The following is an 18541-nucleotide window of genomic DNA, read 5'->3' on the forward strand; positions in this document are numbered from 1 at the left end:
ATTGTGTGCGTAAATCATTATATAAGTGACATATTTATATTCCCTAGTTACACTGCAAGTGAATAAAAGAGTATAATCAAAGGTCAAAATCATCCAGCTTTATTTTCTTTTACACAATAATTACAATTAGAACTGGGTCATTAACTTTAAAAGGAAGAATCCTGGAGCATTTTTGTGAACAAAATTGGTCATTACAATATCATCCTGCACTCCATAACTTGAATTAACTATTGGATAGCTAAAAAAAAAAGAGACATCTTTCAGTTCAAGTACTTTTGTTGATTCATCACTGAAGAATTAGGTTAGAAGCCCAATAATAAGACTGATATATAAGGAAACAAGACAAGCAGTGAAGGATGCTGGGAATATTCATGGCTGTCAGCCAAAAACACTTTTTGGAGGCTCTGATTTTGGTTTGTCAAAGACAGTTTCTCCTCCGGTGCATTCTCGGCTGAAGACAGATGGCGCAGCAGAGCCAGCTTGCTCTGAAAAAAAGGCGTAGCTGATTAATGCTTCAGCAAGAATAGTTCACAGTCACAGTTATGACAAACTGAAGGATAACATAATAAGCACAGTAACACCAGAGTCTACATCATGTATGTTTCAAAGTAGGGACATGCAACCTGTTCAGATGCACCAGACTTTGAGGGGGATGTTCTGGGTTGCACTGTAATCATCAGGTGGGAGTAAAATCACCAGTGGGGCAAACAGAGCAAATACTCAATACTTTAGCCTTGAAAGCTGGCTGGGTGATTTTGGACCAGTCACTTTCTTTCAGCCCACATCATCAGTCTCAGGTGTCAGGCTAGTCCAGGGGTAGGCAACCTTGGCTCTTTTATGGGTGGCTCAGGAATTCTGGGAGTTGAAGTCCATGAGTCATAAAAGAGCCAAGGTTGCCTACCTCTGGGCTAGTCAGTCAATTCCTGTTGCAACCAAAGGATGAATTTAAAAAAAAAAGCAGATCCTGCAATTGCAAAAAAATGCTAAGAAGAAACAAATAAAAGACAAGGCTGTAACAGACAATTTTAACTCATATTTCATACTGTGCTACGTACAGCTGTTGATAGTAATGATCTGCAGTCATAAAATGGCATAAGATATGTAAATACAGGAAAGCCTAATTCACCTTCTTCAAAGAATGCATTTACTTAACCTTACGATGCTGATAGTCTCTTGACTGTTTATGCTTTTCTTATTTTCCTGTTCTTTCCTTTTAAAGCATGCAATATTTTAAAGTGTTATCCTTCCCCTTATGAGCTGGCAGAAAAATATAGACTGACATGCTTTGCACTGGCTCTCTATGCAATCTCAGTAAGGAGGCTGGGGGAAGGGCTGCCCTTGGGGCTTTAATGCAGGACAAATTAAGGAAAATTGTGGGTAAATTCTTCTAGCTCTGTTTGCCTTCTTACCAAACATGTTAGGTATCCACTAATTGCTCCCTTAAGGGCTGAAGATCAGATGAGTGTTGATAGGTGGCTTGAACCACTGAAAAACCTTGCTCTCATTTTGTGCAAAGGCAACCAAGTTTTTTGCAGCTACTTTCATACAGTTCTGGAATAGTTCTATTTAAACCCATGTTTTAAATTCCCTTCGGGGCAGGGGGGGGAGGCAGTTGGGGCAAAGATTGCGAAGTGAGAAGTGAGAAGGAAGTTTCTTAGCTGAAGATGCACATGGCTTTTCCCCAGACTAGTTAGCACTGGACTTGCAACTAATCTGCAAGGGAGCTAATCTGTAAACCACACCCTCACAGATCAGCTTCAGGGGATGAGGTGCGGCTGCCTTTAGAGACAGAAACAGCTCAACCCCAGCCCACCCTATGAACCAGGCATTCCAGTTGATTGGGGGTGGGAGTGGCAGAGGGCAGGACAGTGCAGCAAAGCAAGATTCTCCTTCTTTCAGTGAACATCCTCTCTGAACATCCATGGTTCAGCTGCTTCTGACTTGGGTTGACCAGTGCTCATTGCAGGGAATCCACCCTTTCTCTGCTAGGTCCATATGATCAGGGATCTCCTTCCTTCTGAGAGGGGAAGTGGGGACAGATGAATCTTTAGTGTATGTAGGGAGATTTGAAACAACAGATTTTCTGATTGCCAAAATCAGGATGGCCCTGGCGAACAATGCCCAAGCTCCCTTGCCTACAGAGTCTAAAATAGAGCCCCTGACTGTATTATGCACTACATCATCTCCCACAGGGAGGGTCTTCTCAGGGTGCCGCCGGTAAAGGATTGCTGGCGGATAACACCCAGGGGGAGGGCCTTCTCAGTGGGTGCGCCTGCCCTCTGGAACCAGCTGCCCATGGAGTTTAGGACTGCCCCCGACCTCTGTTCATTTCGCCGGGACCTGAAGACCTGGCTCTTCGAGCTCCCCAGCCCAGGCTGAGAATTTTAATTTTAATTGGGGTTTTTATTTTTTTCAGGGATTGATTTAATCCTTTTTAATTGTTTTTAACTTTTGTATTGATTTTTGTTTTAAATACCCTGTAAACCGCCCTGAGTCCTTCGGGAAAGGGCAGTATATAAATCCAATAAAATAAAATAAATAAAAATAAATCATCAACGAGACACTGTAGATCAGGTGTATCAAACTCGCAATGTCACGTGATGTGTTGCGACGTATCGCAACTTTTTTGCCATTGCCAGCAATGGGGTGGGTGCGGTTTTGCTACGATGCATCTGGCCCATGGGCCAGCAGTGTGACACTGATGCTGTAGATTGTTCCTATGGTAACATTCATTCATTCCTGTTGTATAGCTACCCATCTCAAACCAGTAACTCTGGTTGGCAAAGAATCATAAAAACAATCTAAACAGTTAAAACACAATACAAAAGGCAATTCAATGCAAATAGCAGTCAAGAGATATTATAATCTGTTGGTGTCAATGTAACTAAGAAATTACACGCTTGGGACCCTAGGCACAGAGCCAGGTGTTCAAGGCCTTCCAAACAGCCTCATCTGAGGAGGGAGGATGCTGTTGTGTCAATGTTTCCAATGTTGTTGGAACTGAAGATGGATATAGGCAACCATTTGTCCTCAGGCTAAATTTGTGAAGCAGTCTATTTCCTTGTCTCAAAGGTGCTTTTTCAAAGCTGAACAAGTTTCATTAAAAGCTTCTTGGATGAGAAGCAAAATGTATTATTATTCTTCCTCAAGAAAAAAAAAACCAGTCCAGTTGCTTTGTTGAAAAAACACCATTAGGACAACTATGACCTGGATGACTGAGAATCTCCATAGGCAGTCTATTCCTTATTTTACTTTCCATTCCATATGCCATGGCATGACAGGCCAAGAAATTTGTTTAATATTATTAGTCAAAAGGATTGAAGATTCTCCATTGTACATTATTTCAAGGCAAGACTTCAGTTCTTAATGTTCATTATTGGGACTTATGTTACTTCAGTGAACTTAATTTATGGAAGCAGTACGACACAAATAGCATTTAAAAGCAGAACTGGGACCCCAAAGTAAGCTTTTATCTTCTTGGGTCACAAGAAGACAAAAACCAGAAGCAGCTGCCATTGTAGCAATAAATCCAGCATGAAAATCATGTAGAAGCATCACACACTCCCTCACCACACTCCCTCATGACTTGATAGGTTTTGGATTTGATTTCTTGATGGCTAGACAGTTTTCCTCTGGCTCCTTTGAGATCTTCTTCTTTTACTGGAGGACGTTTCTTTTTCACAGGAGCTGGCTGAGGAGACAAGAGAAAGAACACTTTGAAGCAGGAAATGTAGTAGTCTTAGGTAGCAGTCACAAAGATATAATTGCAACATCAGGCTGTTTGGAGGTCTTCTAGTCGTCCAATAAGGCAGTATTCTTATTCTATCCCTGTCAAATGGTTCTCCAGGCTCTTCTAGAAAGCTTCCAGTGATAGAGCACCCACAACTTCAGAAAGCAACTGTTTAATTGTACTCAGGAAATTTCTCCCTAGTTGTTGGATCTCTCTTTAATGACTGCCACTACTTATCCTATCCTCAGATGCTTTGGAAAATAGGTCAATCCCCTCCTCTTTGTGACAGCACCTGAAGTTCTGGAAGACAGCTGTCATGTGACCCCTAATCCTTCTCTCTGATAGGCTAGACATACCGAATTCTCTTAACTGTTCACCATACGGTTTCACCTCCGGAATGGAATGGAAATAAAATGGAAATCTATTTGTTGTGAATATAGTCTGAATTCTTGCGCCAAGCAGAGGCTTTAGAGAAAGAACCACATTTAACTCCAATTCTACAATTCTGAGTATGCAGAACTCAACACACTGAGCAGGAAACAGTTAGGAAAACTGCCATTAAACTATTTTGGCCAGCCAAAACCTTCATAGTCCTCTGCAGTTATTGAGAGAGAAGACAGTCAGATTCCCAACCTCTCATCAGGGGAGGGAAAAAATAAACCTGGACAGATCTTTTCCATAGAGGAGTCAGTGCCCTTGAACTTCTTATCCTTGGAGGTGTGCCTGCTTTTGGTTTTCTGCCAAGCCAGTAAAAGTTACATATTCTGTTTTTGAAGATTTTGGTGATGGTGGGCTACCACTTTCCTGGGTCTTGACTTTCTGTTTATGACTGTTTTTATGTTGTTTCATGTCTTGTTTTATTGTGATTTTATTACTTCTTATTATATTTGAATGGTTGTAAGCTACTCAAAGTGATTAGGTAGAAATGAAAGATTACAAAAAAATAATTGGGAGCATTGGACATTCAAGAGTCAAGAGGAAGGATAACTGGTCCATATCTGCTTAGGAAAAAAAACCTTTTGACTGAAGCTTAAGTATATTTATTTATTTATTTATTTATTTATTTATTTATTTATTTATTTGTTTGTTTGTTTGTTTGTTTGTTTTTATATACCGCCCTTCTCCCGAGGGACTCGGGGCGGTGTACAGAGCAAGGTGGATATACAGTTAAACAATAGTAAAAAACAAATGAAACCCCAAGAGCTATCAGGCCAAGCCGGACTGCTGGAACAGGTAAGTTTTTAAGTCGCGCCGGAAGGTGCGAAGGTCGGGGGCCATCCGGATTTCGGTAGGCAAGCAGTTCCAGAGGGTTGGCGCACCCACTGAGAATGCCCTCCCCCTGGGGGCCACCAGCCGGCATTCTTTGACCGGTGGCACCCTGAGGAGGCCCTCTCTGTGGGAGCGCACAGGACGGAGGGGTGTTGATGCTGGCAGTAGGTGCTCCCGTAGGTAATCCGGACCCATGCCATGTAGGGCTTTGTATGTCATCATTAGCACCTTGAATTTCACTTGGAAGGCAACCAGAAGCCAGTGCAGCTCACGGAGGAGAGGTGTGATATGGGAGTATCGGGAGGCCCCCAAAAGTGTTCGTGCAGCTACACTCTGCACCAGCTGAAGCTTCCGAGTGGCTCTCAAGGGCAGCCCCATGTAGAGAGCGTTACAGTAGTCAAGGCGAGAGGTCACAAGTGCATGGGTGACTGTACGTAAGGCATCCAGGTCCAGATAAGGTCGTAGTTGGCGCACCAGTCGAACCCGAGTGAAGGCCCCCCTGGTCACAGCTCCTATGTGATCTTCCAAGGATAGCTGTGAGTCTAGGAGGACACCCAGGTTGCGGGCCCTATCAACAGGGGGTAATAACTCACCCCCGATGTTAAGGGATGGAATGCTCTGAGTATCCTGGCATGCCGGTATGTACAGCCATTCAGTCTTGTCCGGGTTGAGTTGAAGCCTGTTCCTCCCCATCCATTCCCGAACCGCTTCCAGGCAACGGGACATCACGTCGAGGGCATCACTGATGCTGTTTGGAGTTGAGATGAAAAGCTGGGTGTCATCAGCATACTGATGGTACCCTACTCCAAAACCACGGATGATCTCACCTAGCGGTTTCATGTAGATGTTGAACAGGAGAGGCGAGAGAACCGACCCCTGAGGGACTCCACAAACGAGAGGCCTCGGAGTCGACCTCTGTCCTCCTGCCAACACCGACTGCGAGCGTCCCAGGAGAAAGGAGGAGAACCACCGCAGAACCGTGCCTCCCACTCCCAATCCCCTGAGGCGCCGCAGCAAGATACCATGGTCGATGGTATCGAAAGCCGCCGAAAGGTCTAATAAGACTAGGACAGAGGAATGGCCCCTGTCCCGGGCCCTCCAGAGATCATTCATCAGAGCGACCAATGCCGTCTCCGTGCTGTAGCCCGGCCTGAAGCCCTATTGGCACGGGTCTAGATAATCCGCTTCATCCAGGACCTGAGGAAGCTGATGCGCCACCACACTCTCAACAACCTTCGCAAGGAAGCGAAGGTTGGAGACTGGACGAAAGTTATTCAATGAAGCTGGGTCCAAGGTGGGCTTCTTGAGGAGAGGTCTCACCACCGCCTCCTTCAAGGAGGCGGGGAAGTGACCCTCACTCAGAGAAGCCGAGATGACCGCCTGAAGCCAGCCTCGTGTCCCCTCTCGAGCTGCATAAGCCAGCCAGGAAGGGCACGGGTCCAGTAAGCATGTGGAGGAGCTCAACCTCCTCATAATCCTGTCCACTTCCTTTGGAGTCACAGGATCAAATTCCTCCCAGATGACGTCGACAAGACTGCCCATGTCCTGTTCCTCAGACTCTGCCCAGTTGGAGTCCAGGCCGGTTCGAATACGAGCGATTTTATCCAACAGATATTGACCAAATTCCTCGGCTCGACCCTGTAAGGGTTCCTCCCTCACCTCTTGGTTCAGAAGGGAGTGAGTCACTCTGAACAGGGCAGCCGGGCGATTATCTGCGGACGCGATGAGGGTGGAAAAGTAATTGGATCTCGCCACCCTTATTGCTGTGAGATAAGACCTGGTGTGGATTCTTAGTCGCAACCAGTCGGATTCGGATCGACTGGATCTCCAACGGCTCTCTAGGCCCCGTCTCCGACGCTTCATCTCCCGGAGCTCCGCGGTGAACCATGGGGCTTGCTGGGATCTGCGCCGGGTCAGGGGCCGCAGGGGTACAACTCGGTCAAGTGCCTCTGTGGCTGCCCTTTCCCAGGCTTCCACTAAGGCATCCGCCGAGCTGTGAGGGAGTGCAGGTGGGTTTCCAAGCGCTGCCTGGAACCTATCAGGGTCCATTAGGCGCCTGGGGCGGTACCATCTGGTTGGCTCCGCGCACCCACGGCGGGGGGTGACAAAGCGGAAGTCTAGCCGTAGGAGGTGATGATCGGTCCATGACAGGGGCATAACGGTTGGGGAGCCCCCACCAATATCATCATGCCACCGTCCAGATAAGAACACCAAGTCGGGGGTGTGGCCTTCCTCATGAGTCGGTCCTGAAATTATTTGCGACAGGTCCATGGCTGTCATGGAAGCCATGAACTCCCGAGCTAGTTCGGACGATCCTCCTAGGGACGGTAGGTTGAAGTTGCCCAAAACCATGAGTTTGGGGAATTCAACCACCAACCCCGAGAGGACGTCGAGTAGCTTAGGCAGGGCTGCCGCTGCGCGATTAGGTGGAAGGTACGCCAGCAGCAGGCCCAACTGCGCCCCAGGACCGTATCTCAGAAAGAGAGACTCACACCCGACTATCTGAGGGACGGTGGTCTCCCGCGGGCTAAGGGTCTCCCTGATGATTACTGCCACTCCTCCGCCCCTACCATGGGCCCGAGGCTGGTGCAGCACCCGGAAACCAGGCGGGCAGAGGTCAACCAGAGGGACACCACCCTCTGGGCCCAGCCAGGTTTCCGTGATGCAAGCCAGGTCCGCGTGCTCACTCTCCACTAGGTCTCGAACAAGGGGAGCCTTATTAGCAACGGACCTGGCATATAGCAATGAATCTAAATTTTAAAAAGCCTCATTGATTTAATTATGATGAAAAACTGAGAGAGTTAGTGAAGGAAATGAGTGGCATGAGGGTCTGGAAGTATGAAAAGGCCTAGAATGGACCCTGGAAAAAAGTATGGATTTTGAAAAGGAAAGAAGAAAAAGAAGTGAGATTTTTAAGCAGAATTACAGCAGAAAGAAAATATATGGCTCCTGTATGAAAGAGTAATCAAAGATGAATTTCCCAGTAAAATAAATGAAAAGTGGGCATAGAAAAAGAATGTGTGGATGTGAATTCTCTAGCACTGTCAGAGTTAAACTGAACAAGTCCACCTAGCTTACTAGATGAGGAAGAAATGGCATTTTGTAAGTCATAGGGAAAAAGCCTGATTCGTATTAGCTTGAAATGGCAACTGTTTTAAACTTCCAAAGTCTTTTGTTTCAAGCAAGAAAACAGCTTCATGACAGTTTTAAGGTTTTCAGTGTATACGTCAAGTAAGTACATTTTTTCAGTGCCATTGTAACTTTGGTCACTAAATGAATGGTTGCAAGTTGCAACACTGTATGAGAGTTGGAATACATGTTAGAATGTATTTTGTATGATTGACTTGCAAGGCCGGTGTGTTGTGCAATTAGCTCACATGGTATAATAAGATGGAGGGTTTGTTGTCACTGTGATTTGGGGGTGGGGGCACGAAGGGAGGCTCAGCCAATCTCAATGTATGCATGGTTGTACTTTGACAATAAAGGTTCATTCATTCATTGTATTGCAGTAACTACAGAATTATTCAGCCAGTAGATAGCAGTGTTTAATTTGCATCTATGGTTATAATCTATGGTTCCTTTGTGTTCTGAGGAGGGTTTCCTGTGAACGTTGAAACGGTTAAGCAGCAAGGCCCATGGTGACTGTAGACTACACTTTATTTGATCTCTATGACTATGTAGCCATCCTCTGCTACCAAGCTGTATGGCTGTATAATAACCTTCTGCTACCATTTCTATAGAATAAAGCAGAATTTCTAACAATCGGCCTTTGATTCAAATGAAAAAGCATATACTCAAAGAAATGCCCATACAGGTAACCCTCAACTTACAACCATTCATTTAGGGATCAAACTTACAATGGCACTGAAAAATGTGACTTATTTTCACACTTATGGTTTCACACTTACGACCACTGCAGCATCCCCATGGTCACATGATCAAAATTCGGGCGACTGGCATGTATTTACAGAAGTTGCCCTGTCCCAGGGTCATGTGATCACCATTTGTAGCCTTCCCAGATGGTTTCTGACAAGTAAAGCTAGTGGGGAAAGTTAGATTCATTTAATAACCACATGATTCACTTAACTGCAGCGAGTTGCTTAGCAATTATGGCAAAAAGGTCATAGAATGGGGCAAAATTCACTTAACAACTATCTTACTTAGCAATGGAAATTTTGGACTCCACTGTAGTCACAGGTCAAGGACTACCTGTATTTAGGAATCTTTAAGTATCTGCGCAGAGAACATTTATTGTTGACATAGGAACTAAATGTAGAAATCTTGCTGGAGCTAATGTAATTTAATTGTAACAGACAATCAAGGCGTCTTGTTTGTTAAAATTACATATATAAAAATAATTATGAAAAATTGTGGGGGAAAATTCAAAAAGAATTGGAGAGTTGGGGAAAATTGCAATTGTCTTTGTTGGGACGTATTGCAGCAGTGAAAATGAATGTCCTGCCTAAATTTTTATTTTTATTTCAAATGATACCGATTCTTAAGAAAGATTCTAATCTGGAGGAATGGCAGCGAGGTATCAATAAATTTGTTTGGGCAGGGAAAAGGCCACGAGTTAAACTTAAGATTATGCAGGATACTCGTGAGAGAGGTGGTCTCAAAATGCCTAATTTTAAACTATATTATGAAGCTGCTGCATTAGTAGGAATAAGTGATTGGATTAATTTGTCACAAGAGAGATTATTAAATCTTGAGGGCCACGATTTGTTGTTTGGCTGGCATGCATATTTGTTGTATGACAAGAAGGTAGACAATGTGTTTAGAGTGCATATTTTAAGACAGGCATTGTTGAGAGTTTGGAAGAAGTATAGACATAAGTTAGACTGCAAGATACCATTGTGGGCAATTCCAAAACAAGCAATAGAAAATATACATGCTGGCTTCAAACATGATGTGACTACGTACAAGGAGATCCTAAGCTTGGAAAGAAATGTTTGGTGTTTGAAATCATATAGCCTCTTGCGAGAAGAGAAGGTTGTTCAAAATTGGTTTCAATATACTCAGTTACGGGCCAGGTGGAAAGAAGACCAGAAAAATGGATTTACAATGACTGATGAAAACTTGATAAAGCAAATCAGAAATCAGGGACCAGCACATATTAAACGGATATATCTTGCGTTGATAGAGATTGATTCAGAAACAGAACTTGTTAAGGATTGTATGATAAAATGGGCCCAAAACATCCAGGAAGTTATTACAATGGACACGTGGGAAAAGATTTGGGTGAGGAATGTAAAATTTACACAAGCTCAAAATCTAAGAGAAAATTTTTACAAAATGTTTTATAGATGGCATTTAGATCCTAAAAAGCTTGCAAGTATGTATCCGAATTATCAGCCTAAATGTTGGAGGTGCAGTGATGAAGACGCAACATATTTTCATATATGGTGGACTTGTAAAAAGGTTAAGGCCTTTTGGATAAAAGTCTGGTGGAACATGCAGAAGATTTTTAAACAGAGGATAAAGTTTTGTCCGCAACTTTTTTTGTTGGGAATAATTACAGATGCTACAGTTGTGGACACTAAGTTGATGTTGAATTTTATTACGGCAGCAAGACTTTTGATAGGTCAGTATTGGAAGAAAGAGGAACTGCCGACCATAGAAGAGTGGACTTTAAAGGTTTCCGACCTGGCTGAGATGGCGAAGATTTCGGCCTATTTGAAAGATCACTCGCAAGAACGCTATATTATGGAATGGAGAAAATGGATTGAGTTTATCCAGAACAAGTATAGGGTTAAGAAGTTTCATGTAGCATATGAATAAGTCTTCTTTCTTTTCTTCTTTTTCTATTTTTGTTTTTCTATATATATTTAATATATATATATATTATCCTATATAAGCTAGAGAGTGATGGATTTTAGAGTTTATGGATGTTAGTATATGGTTGTTTATGATTGTTTTTTTTATATACCTTGTATTTAGCTCTGGGAAGTCGGGGGGGAGGGGGGGAGGGGGGAGAGGTAGGGGGGGAGGGAGAAGGGAGGGGGAGGGGGGATTTTTAAAGGAAAAATTGTATGTTAAAACTTTTTAATAAAAAAAAAAATTACATATCATAGGACAATTTGGAGAATGCAGGGCAGCTTTATGCCAGGCAGTATGGAAAGCAGAGTTTTGCTATTCAGAAGATCATTTGAAAATGTATGAATGGAGGAATGGAGATTTATGGTACATTTGTTGACTTAGACAAAAGATAGGATAAACAAATAGGCTTAAATGCTTTTATGTAATTGTGTAGTTGAATGTGATAAAAGAGAAATATAACAGAAATAAACGTAGACCTTGATTTATGACCACAATTGTGCCCAAGATTTCTGTTAAGTGAAACATTTGTTAAGTGACTTTTGCCCCATTTAAAGACTTTTATTGCTATAGTTTATTTTTATTTTTATTTATTTTATTAAATTTATATACCGCCCTTTCCCGAAGGACTCAGGGCGGTTTACAGGGCATTTGAAACAACCAATACAAAAGTTAAAAACAAATTTAAAAAAAGATTAAATCATCCCTAGAATTAAAAACCCCAGTTAAAAATTCTCAGCCTGGACCGGAAAGCTCGAAGAGCCAGGTTTTCAGGTCCCGGCGAAATGTGCGGAGGTCGGGGGCAGTCCTAAGCTCCACGGGCAGCTGGTTCCAGAGGGCAGGCGCACCCACAGAGAAGGCCCTTCCCCTGGGTGTTGTCTGCCGACAATCTTTTATCGACGGCACCCTGAGAAGACCCTCCCTGTGGGAGCGCACTGGACAAAGGGAGCTTGATGCCGGCAGCAGGTGTTCCCTCAGATATCCCGGACCCAAGCCATTCAGGGCTTTATAGGTCATCACCAGCACCTTGAATCTCACCCAGAGGGCAACCGGAAGCCAATGCAGCTCGCAGAGTAGAGGTGTTACATGGGAGTATTGGGAAACCCCCATCACAACTCGCACGGCCGCATTCTGCACCAGTTGAAGCCTCCGAGTGGTCCTCAAGGGCAGCCCCATGTAGAGAGCATTGCAGTAGTCTAGACGGGAGGTCACGAGCGCATGAGTGACTGTGCGTAGGGCATCTCGGTCTAGATAGGGTCACAACTGGCGCACCAGGCGAACCTGGGCAAAAGCCCCCCTGGCCACGGCTCCTATATGATCTTCAAAATTGAGCCGTGAATCCAGGAGGACGCCCAAATTGTGAGCCCTATCAATGGGGGGTAACACCTCACCCCCCATCGTTAAAGGTGGAATAATCTGGTTAGCCCAAGATGCCGATACGCACAGCCACTCAGTCTTGGCAGGATTGAGACAAAGCCTGTTTCTCCCCATCCAGACCTGAACCGCCTCCAGGTGAAGTGAATCACTGCAGTTGATAAGTTAGTAACCTGGTTGTTAAGTGAATCTGGCTTCCCCATTGACGTTGCTTGTCAGAAGGTCGCAAAAGGGGATCACATGACCCCGGAACACAGCAAAGGTCATAAATGTGAACCAGTTGCCAAGCATCTGAATTTTGGCTACATGATCACGGGAATGCTACAAACATTGTAACTATGAGAAATGGTCATAAGTCACATTTTTCAGCGCTATTGTAACTTTGAACAGTCACTGAACAAACTGTTGTAAGTTGAGGAGTACCTGTAAAGCATGTGCCAGGCTATAATGATTAGTGAATAGTTCAACACTGAGCCAGGAATAAGAAAAGACTATGTGATATTTTCATGGCTATTTATTTATTTATTTAATGCATTTATGGATAAATATACAAGAAATGCTTGTGAGGACATCAGAAGTTATTTGAAGGCATGGACATTTTGTATTTTTGTATGCATATGACACCATGTTCTGAAATGAGATCCTAAATATTTGTAGAAAACATTAGATGCAAATTTTAGATGCAATATGGAGTATGGATATGAATATCTAATTTATCAAAGACTAAGGCGATTGTATTGCACAGAAAAAAAGGAATGAATGATTACAAGTAATACATACTGTATATGGAGAAAATGTAGAGCAAGTATATGAATTTGTGTATTGAAATGCGTCTACTAAAAATGCACAGAGAAATTTTAAGATGTCCAAATGCTGTTAGAGTGATAGTGGAAAATATGTGCTCTGTTTCTATAGGAAACTAAAATGCTGTTACTCACTTTGCTACGTGTATATTTGTGTAGGTTGGGAGAAACATAATTATTGAAATGTGATACTTAAGAAAGTTGTGATATAACAAGAACAGGTAAGAGTCAAGAGTTAATGTAAGCTGAATAGAAAAGCAAACAGAGTGAAAAAATAAAGAGTCAAGAGTTAATGTAAACTGAATAGAAAAGCAAATACAAAGTGTGAAAAAAGTACATTGAACTTGTTTAATCTTATGGAAAGAATGAATGAGAATTTCTTTGCAAAACAAGTAAAGGAAGAAGTGAATATATCAAGAAGAGCAAATAAGTTGTAGTTGGATAGAGACTGAAAGTGAGATTCTGTAAAAAAAAGATGAGAAATTTAAAGAAGAAAAGGCATTTTATTAAGAAGCGTATTGTTGCAGTAGAAGTAAGTATGGTTGGTAGGCAGAAAACCCTGGAGAGGTATAGATAGAAAATGGAACTGGAATATTGAAAAAAATTAGTTATAATTTCTTTTTTTCTTATCTGTCGCATACTATTTCTTATACTTTGTGCTCTCTGCTTCACACTGCATATCCTAAAATGGAATTGTGTGGTGGGTAGATAGATATTGAATTTCTTTTTCACCTGCCTCCATGTTGTCATGCACATCATGGTTAATTAAGTTTAAGTAAGTAACCATCATTCCCATATAAAAAATCAGTCAGATAAACTGCTGCAGATTTATATTCAGCAGAATGAAGACCATCTGTTTCAGCTGAACAACTTGCCAAGGAAATCTAAAATATTAAATAGAGACAGTATAACCCATCTGCCTCTTTGCATTTTAAATAACGTAAGCTGTGAAAGTTACCCTCAGTTTGCAGACTGTTGGTTTTACCGTCTCCATCTTAACATAGTGCTTTCTTTTAGGATCAACATGTTTTATGGGAAGTAATAAAAATGAAGATAATTAGCACATTCCTTGGTATATGTAGAGAGGTTTTTGGACATACATCCAGTATAAGAAAGATAATCAAGTTATTGATTATCTTTGTTTTAAAATGGAGAGAGAACTTAGAGTCCTAGTGGATAATCATTTAAACATGATCCAGCAGTGTACTGCAGCTGCCAAAAAAGCCAACACAATCCAAGGCTGCATTAACAGAGGGATAGAATCAAGATCAATCACATGAAATGTTATTTGTTGTTGTTAGTTGCAAAGTCATGTCTGACCCATCACAACCCCATGGACAATGTTTCTGCAGGCCTTCCTGTCCTCTACCATCTTCTGCAGTCCATTTAAGCTCACACCTACTGCTTCAGCCACCTTATTCTCTGTCATCCCATTCTTCTCTTGCCCTCAATCTTTCGAAATCTTATTACCACTTTATAAAGTTTTGGTAAGATCACACTTGAAATATTGCATCTAGTTTTGGACACTATGATAAAAAAAGATGTTGGGAGTTTAGAAAGAGTGCAGCAAAGAACAACAAAGTTGATTAGGGGACTGGAGGCTAAGCATATGAAGGATGGTTACAAGAATTGGGTGTGTCTAATGAAAAGAAGATCTAGAGGTGACATAACAGCAGCATTCCAATATCTAAGGGGCTGCCACAAAGAAGCAGAGATCAATTTATTCTCCAAACCACCTGAAGGCAGGACAAGAAGCAATGGATGGAAACTAATCAAGGAGAGAACCAACCTAGAACTGAGGAGAAATTTCCTGACAGAACAATTAACCAGTGGAACAGGTTGCTTACAAAAGTTGTGGGTGCTCCAGCACTGGATGTTTTAAAGAAGAGATTGAACAACCATTTTTGTCTGAAATGGGGTTTCCTGGACTAGAAGACCCCCCCAAAGTCCCTTCCAATCTGTTTCTGCTGAAATGAGAGAAACTCATAGCGAAAAAAATTAGAATCCTCTTGGGAGTAGAGCAGAGAACCATGAACCAGACATGAACATAGGAGAACTTCTCTCTTCATTGTTTTACATTCTTTAATTTGGCTACATATATGTGAAACAATGAAGAAAGAAAGAAAAATCCTTTGCCTCATGGACATTATATGCTACACTATATGTTACATATAATAATCACATAGTTGTCAACTAATGACCAATAAATAACTGGAATGAGAATGTCCCAATATCATACCCTCTAAAAATGTTGGACTTCAATTCTTGTAATCTTAAGAACTACATCCATTAGTCATGCTGTTTGGACATTATGGGGACCTCAAGACACCAGGTTGGAAAAAATGATGTCCTGGAATAATGGATGATATGTTTTGTTCATTGGCCAACATTTAGTACAACAGAAAATGTGTGTTCTACTGTGTCCCTGCAGAAATCTTCCACTTTTCATTTTGGTTAATAAAGTGAAAGAAAAATTTCACAGAAATTTCAGTCCTACAGTTTTGATTTGATATGGTCTCCTCTTCATTCCCACTTATTTCCATGTCCATACTGGGTATTTTGTATTTATCCAGCATAATTCTTGTATAGCAATGACTGAAAATAAGTATAGATGGGTACAGACATACATCTCCTGTTCAAAATATATTTAATAAACAATGCAAAATTTTGGAAGAATTTTAGGACAGCTACAAGCTGATAGCAACGTGTTTTTCTGGCTTTTTTAAAGAAATGTTTTATTGATTTTTTACAATAACAATCCTTAGTGCCTAGTGTATAGTGTGTTGTCTTTGTTCATAAATTTTGGGAAAAAATCCAATCAATAGTAGTTAACAGTCAATAATAATAAATTTTTGTACTTCCATAATTAGTATATTAATTAATAGTATATTTCTTTGATCTTCCCTTCTCCCAATAGTATTCTCCTTCTTCAACCTTAAACAAATATAATTCTTAATATTTTCAATACATAAATTATTAAATATAAACATTTGTTCACGTTTGTACAAATAATAACTGTTATGTATGCAGGCACCTGCATAGCAACAGCCACCAGGGGGCGTTGGCCTGAATGGTTTTGGCGGGAAACCAGTTTCGGTGGGAAACCTAGGGCCAACCCCATTGGCTGTCCGCTTACCTGGCTAGGTATTTAAGGAGGCCAGGTAACCCTCATTCCCCAGTACACTACCCCCCTTCCAATAAAGAGCTGAACACGTACTCCGGCTGGCGTCTCTTCCTTGCGTCGGACCCACTACACAATAATAACAACGTCCATGTTTTTCTGGCTTTTTGAAACATGCATCAAAATAGTGTCCTTCAGCAGAACAAATCGTTTCCCATAATAAAAATCCCAAGGAGAAACAACATCCAAGATCAGCAGTGAGACTATTCCCAGAATTATGGAAATAACATGCAATAATTGGCAAATTTTGCCAAAATCCTCTTCTCTCCTTGCACACCCAATAACAAACTATCCTACAACTTATCTGAGACAGACTGATGAAAAATATACACTCTCCAGTGATCCTTTCAGCTCTGATTTAGGGTTTTGTTGTTCAGTCGCTAGTTATGTCCAACTTTTCTTAATTCCAATGGCCACTGCGCACCAGGCCCTCTCTTTTTCCACTGTCTCCCGGAGTTTGTCCAAATTCACGTTCATTACATAAATTACACTAGATCTAACCATCTTATCCTCTGCAGTCCCCTTCTCCTTTTGCCTTCAGTCTTGTACTACATCAGGGTCTTTTCCAACAAGTCTTCTCATTTGGTGGCCAAAGTGCTTGAGCTTCAGCTTCAGCATTTCTCCTTCTAAGGAACAGTCAGGGTTGATTTGACTGATCTGATCTCCTTGCAGTACAAGGGAATCTCAAGAGTCTTCTGAAGCACCACAATTTGAAAACATTAATCAAAAGATTTAGGACTACACTTCTTTATATAGCCTCTCCAAGGAGTTTCTAAATAGTTGCGACGCAGTCCTGCTCCCAGATTTCCTTCCGTCTTTTTGTTTGGATTAAGAAGTTCCCTGCTTTTGTACATGAATGTTCCCTAAGTACATGTGAATTATCTTTACATTTTCATCATTTTCCAACACAATGGAAAAATCTCAACATTGTAAGATGTTTATTGCCAAAATAAACTTAATTCTGTTAGAAATTAATAGAGCCTTCTTTCTCTTTAACCAGCCCTAAGAATTTTGATCTCGCATTCAGCAAACAAGACCCTCAAGCAAAAGGAAGAAATATATTTTAGCAATATTTGTTGCATATTGTAAATAAAGCAGAATTCTGCACACAATTGTAAATGAAAGCATTTTATTGAGTAATATGACCGAAGTGTTTTAAAACACTGGTCTATAGCTTTACACGTATTCTATGAGAAAGAGAAAGCTAAGCCATACTTTGGTTACTGCTCTAATTTAAAATAATTGCAAGCTAAATTTTCACAAAGACATATTTATTATTGCACTAAAGATGCCAGTAAGACTGTGCAAGCAAAAAAAATCGGTGAGATGGAAAATAAATCATGAGTTTTTCATTTCTTACTAATGACTAAATCCACCAGAGTTGCAGTTTCTCTTAGAAATTGTTATGATCATTCTTGTAAATAAAGCAGTAGAAAAAAAAATCATACCTGGGACATTGTTGTGACACTTGTAAAAATACTGAGTCTGTAGTTCCTTGGATCAACTCTGCAGTAACCTACTTCCTTTGGCTTATATAGGCTCTTCTATGAAGTCATTCTACATGGTCATCTTCCCAGTCTAGCTTCTGGAGTGTTTAAGGTTGACAACATGTTACTGTCGAGAGGTTTATTCTTAGCCGTGACTGAAGTTTGTAGCATTTAATAAACTGTACCAGTGGAGTGAGAGGAACATTACAAGTGACAAGAAAAGACAGCTGCGCTAGCAGAACTATACAGAAGCCTTGTCTTTAGGAACAAGTGTGTCTTCAAAGGAAGCCCTGGGGCCATTTATTTATAGCTATAAAGGGCAATGCTTTTATATTGCAGATGCTCCATGAATGTAGAAGAATAAAATACCTACCAAAACTTGCTGATCCTCAACTGGAGCAGGAAATATCTGTCATGATATTAATCCTGGGATGAACACTTTCTACAGGTGAATCAGTGAGGAAGTACTAAGCTACCAGAAATAAATCACATTTTGACTTAGTGAGATGACCCTAGCCATCAACTTATTTTATTTAGGTTGGATTCCTATAATATTTCAACTTGTGTAAGTAGTTCAAAAATTATAGCTAGTTCGAAAATAACTTCCAGGGTACAAACAAGAGCTAAATGTCAGCTGACATTTGCACTGATTTCTAAGCAGCTTTAATCTAATGTGCTTATATCCCTTTAAGCAGTGGTGGGATTCAAATATATGAACAACCGGTTGTCTGTGTGGATGCTGCTTCTAGACGTCCATTCTGGGCCTGGGCAATAAAAAATTAACTACCAGTTCTGTCAAAGTGGTGCGAAGTGGCTGAATCCCACCACTGCCTTTAAGTCCCTATATGGCATAGGAACTGGTAATGCAAGATAAACATTT

At 41.4% G+C, this 18541-nt stretch overlaps 1 protein-coding gene across 1 annotated transcript; it reads right to left on the reverse strand.

Annotated features, from left to right (window-relative positions):
* Positions 1 to 78: 78 nt before the first annotated feature.
* On the reverse strand, positions 79 to 18031 carry MUSTN1 (musculoskeletal, embryonic nuclear protein 1). The gene is made up of 3 exons (XM_081315895.1): positions 17623 to 18031; positions 3571 to 3691; positions 79 to 485 (listed from the first exon to the last, which is right to left on the reverse strand). The coding sequence occupies exons 1-3, from the start codon at positions 17629 to 17631 to the stop codon at positions 379 to 381; spliced, it is 237 nt and encodes a 78-aa protein (XP_081172021.1). The 5' UTR covers positions 17632 to 18031; the 3' UTR covers positions 79 to 378.
* Positions 18032 to 18541: the final 510 nt, after the last annotated feature.

Source organism: Vipera berus (assembly GCF_964194415.1).
Source record: "Vipera berus genome assembly, chromosome: 2".
Lineage (NCBI taxonomy): Eukaryota > Metazoa > Chordata > Lepidosauria > Squamata > Viperidae > Vipera > Vipera berus.

What these genes read in the sequence shown, in the direction of transcription:
- MUSTN1 (XM_081315895.1), bottom strand. An exon ending in TCAAGTCATGAGGGAGTGTG is followed by an intron (nt 486 to 3,570) that starts GTGAGGGAGTGT and finishes CCTTTTTTTCAG; the next exon opens with AGCAAGCTGGCTCTGCTGCG.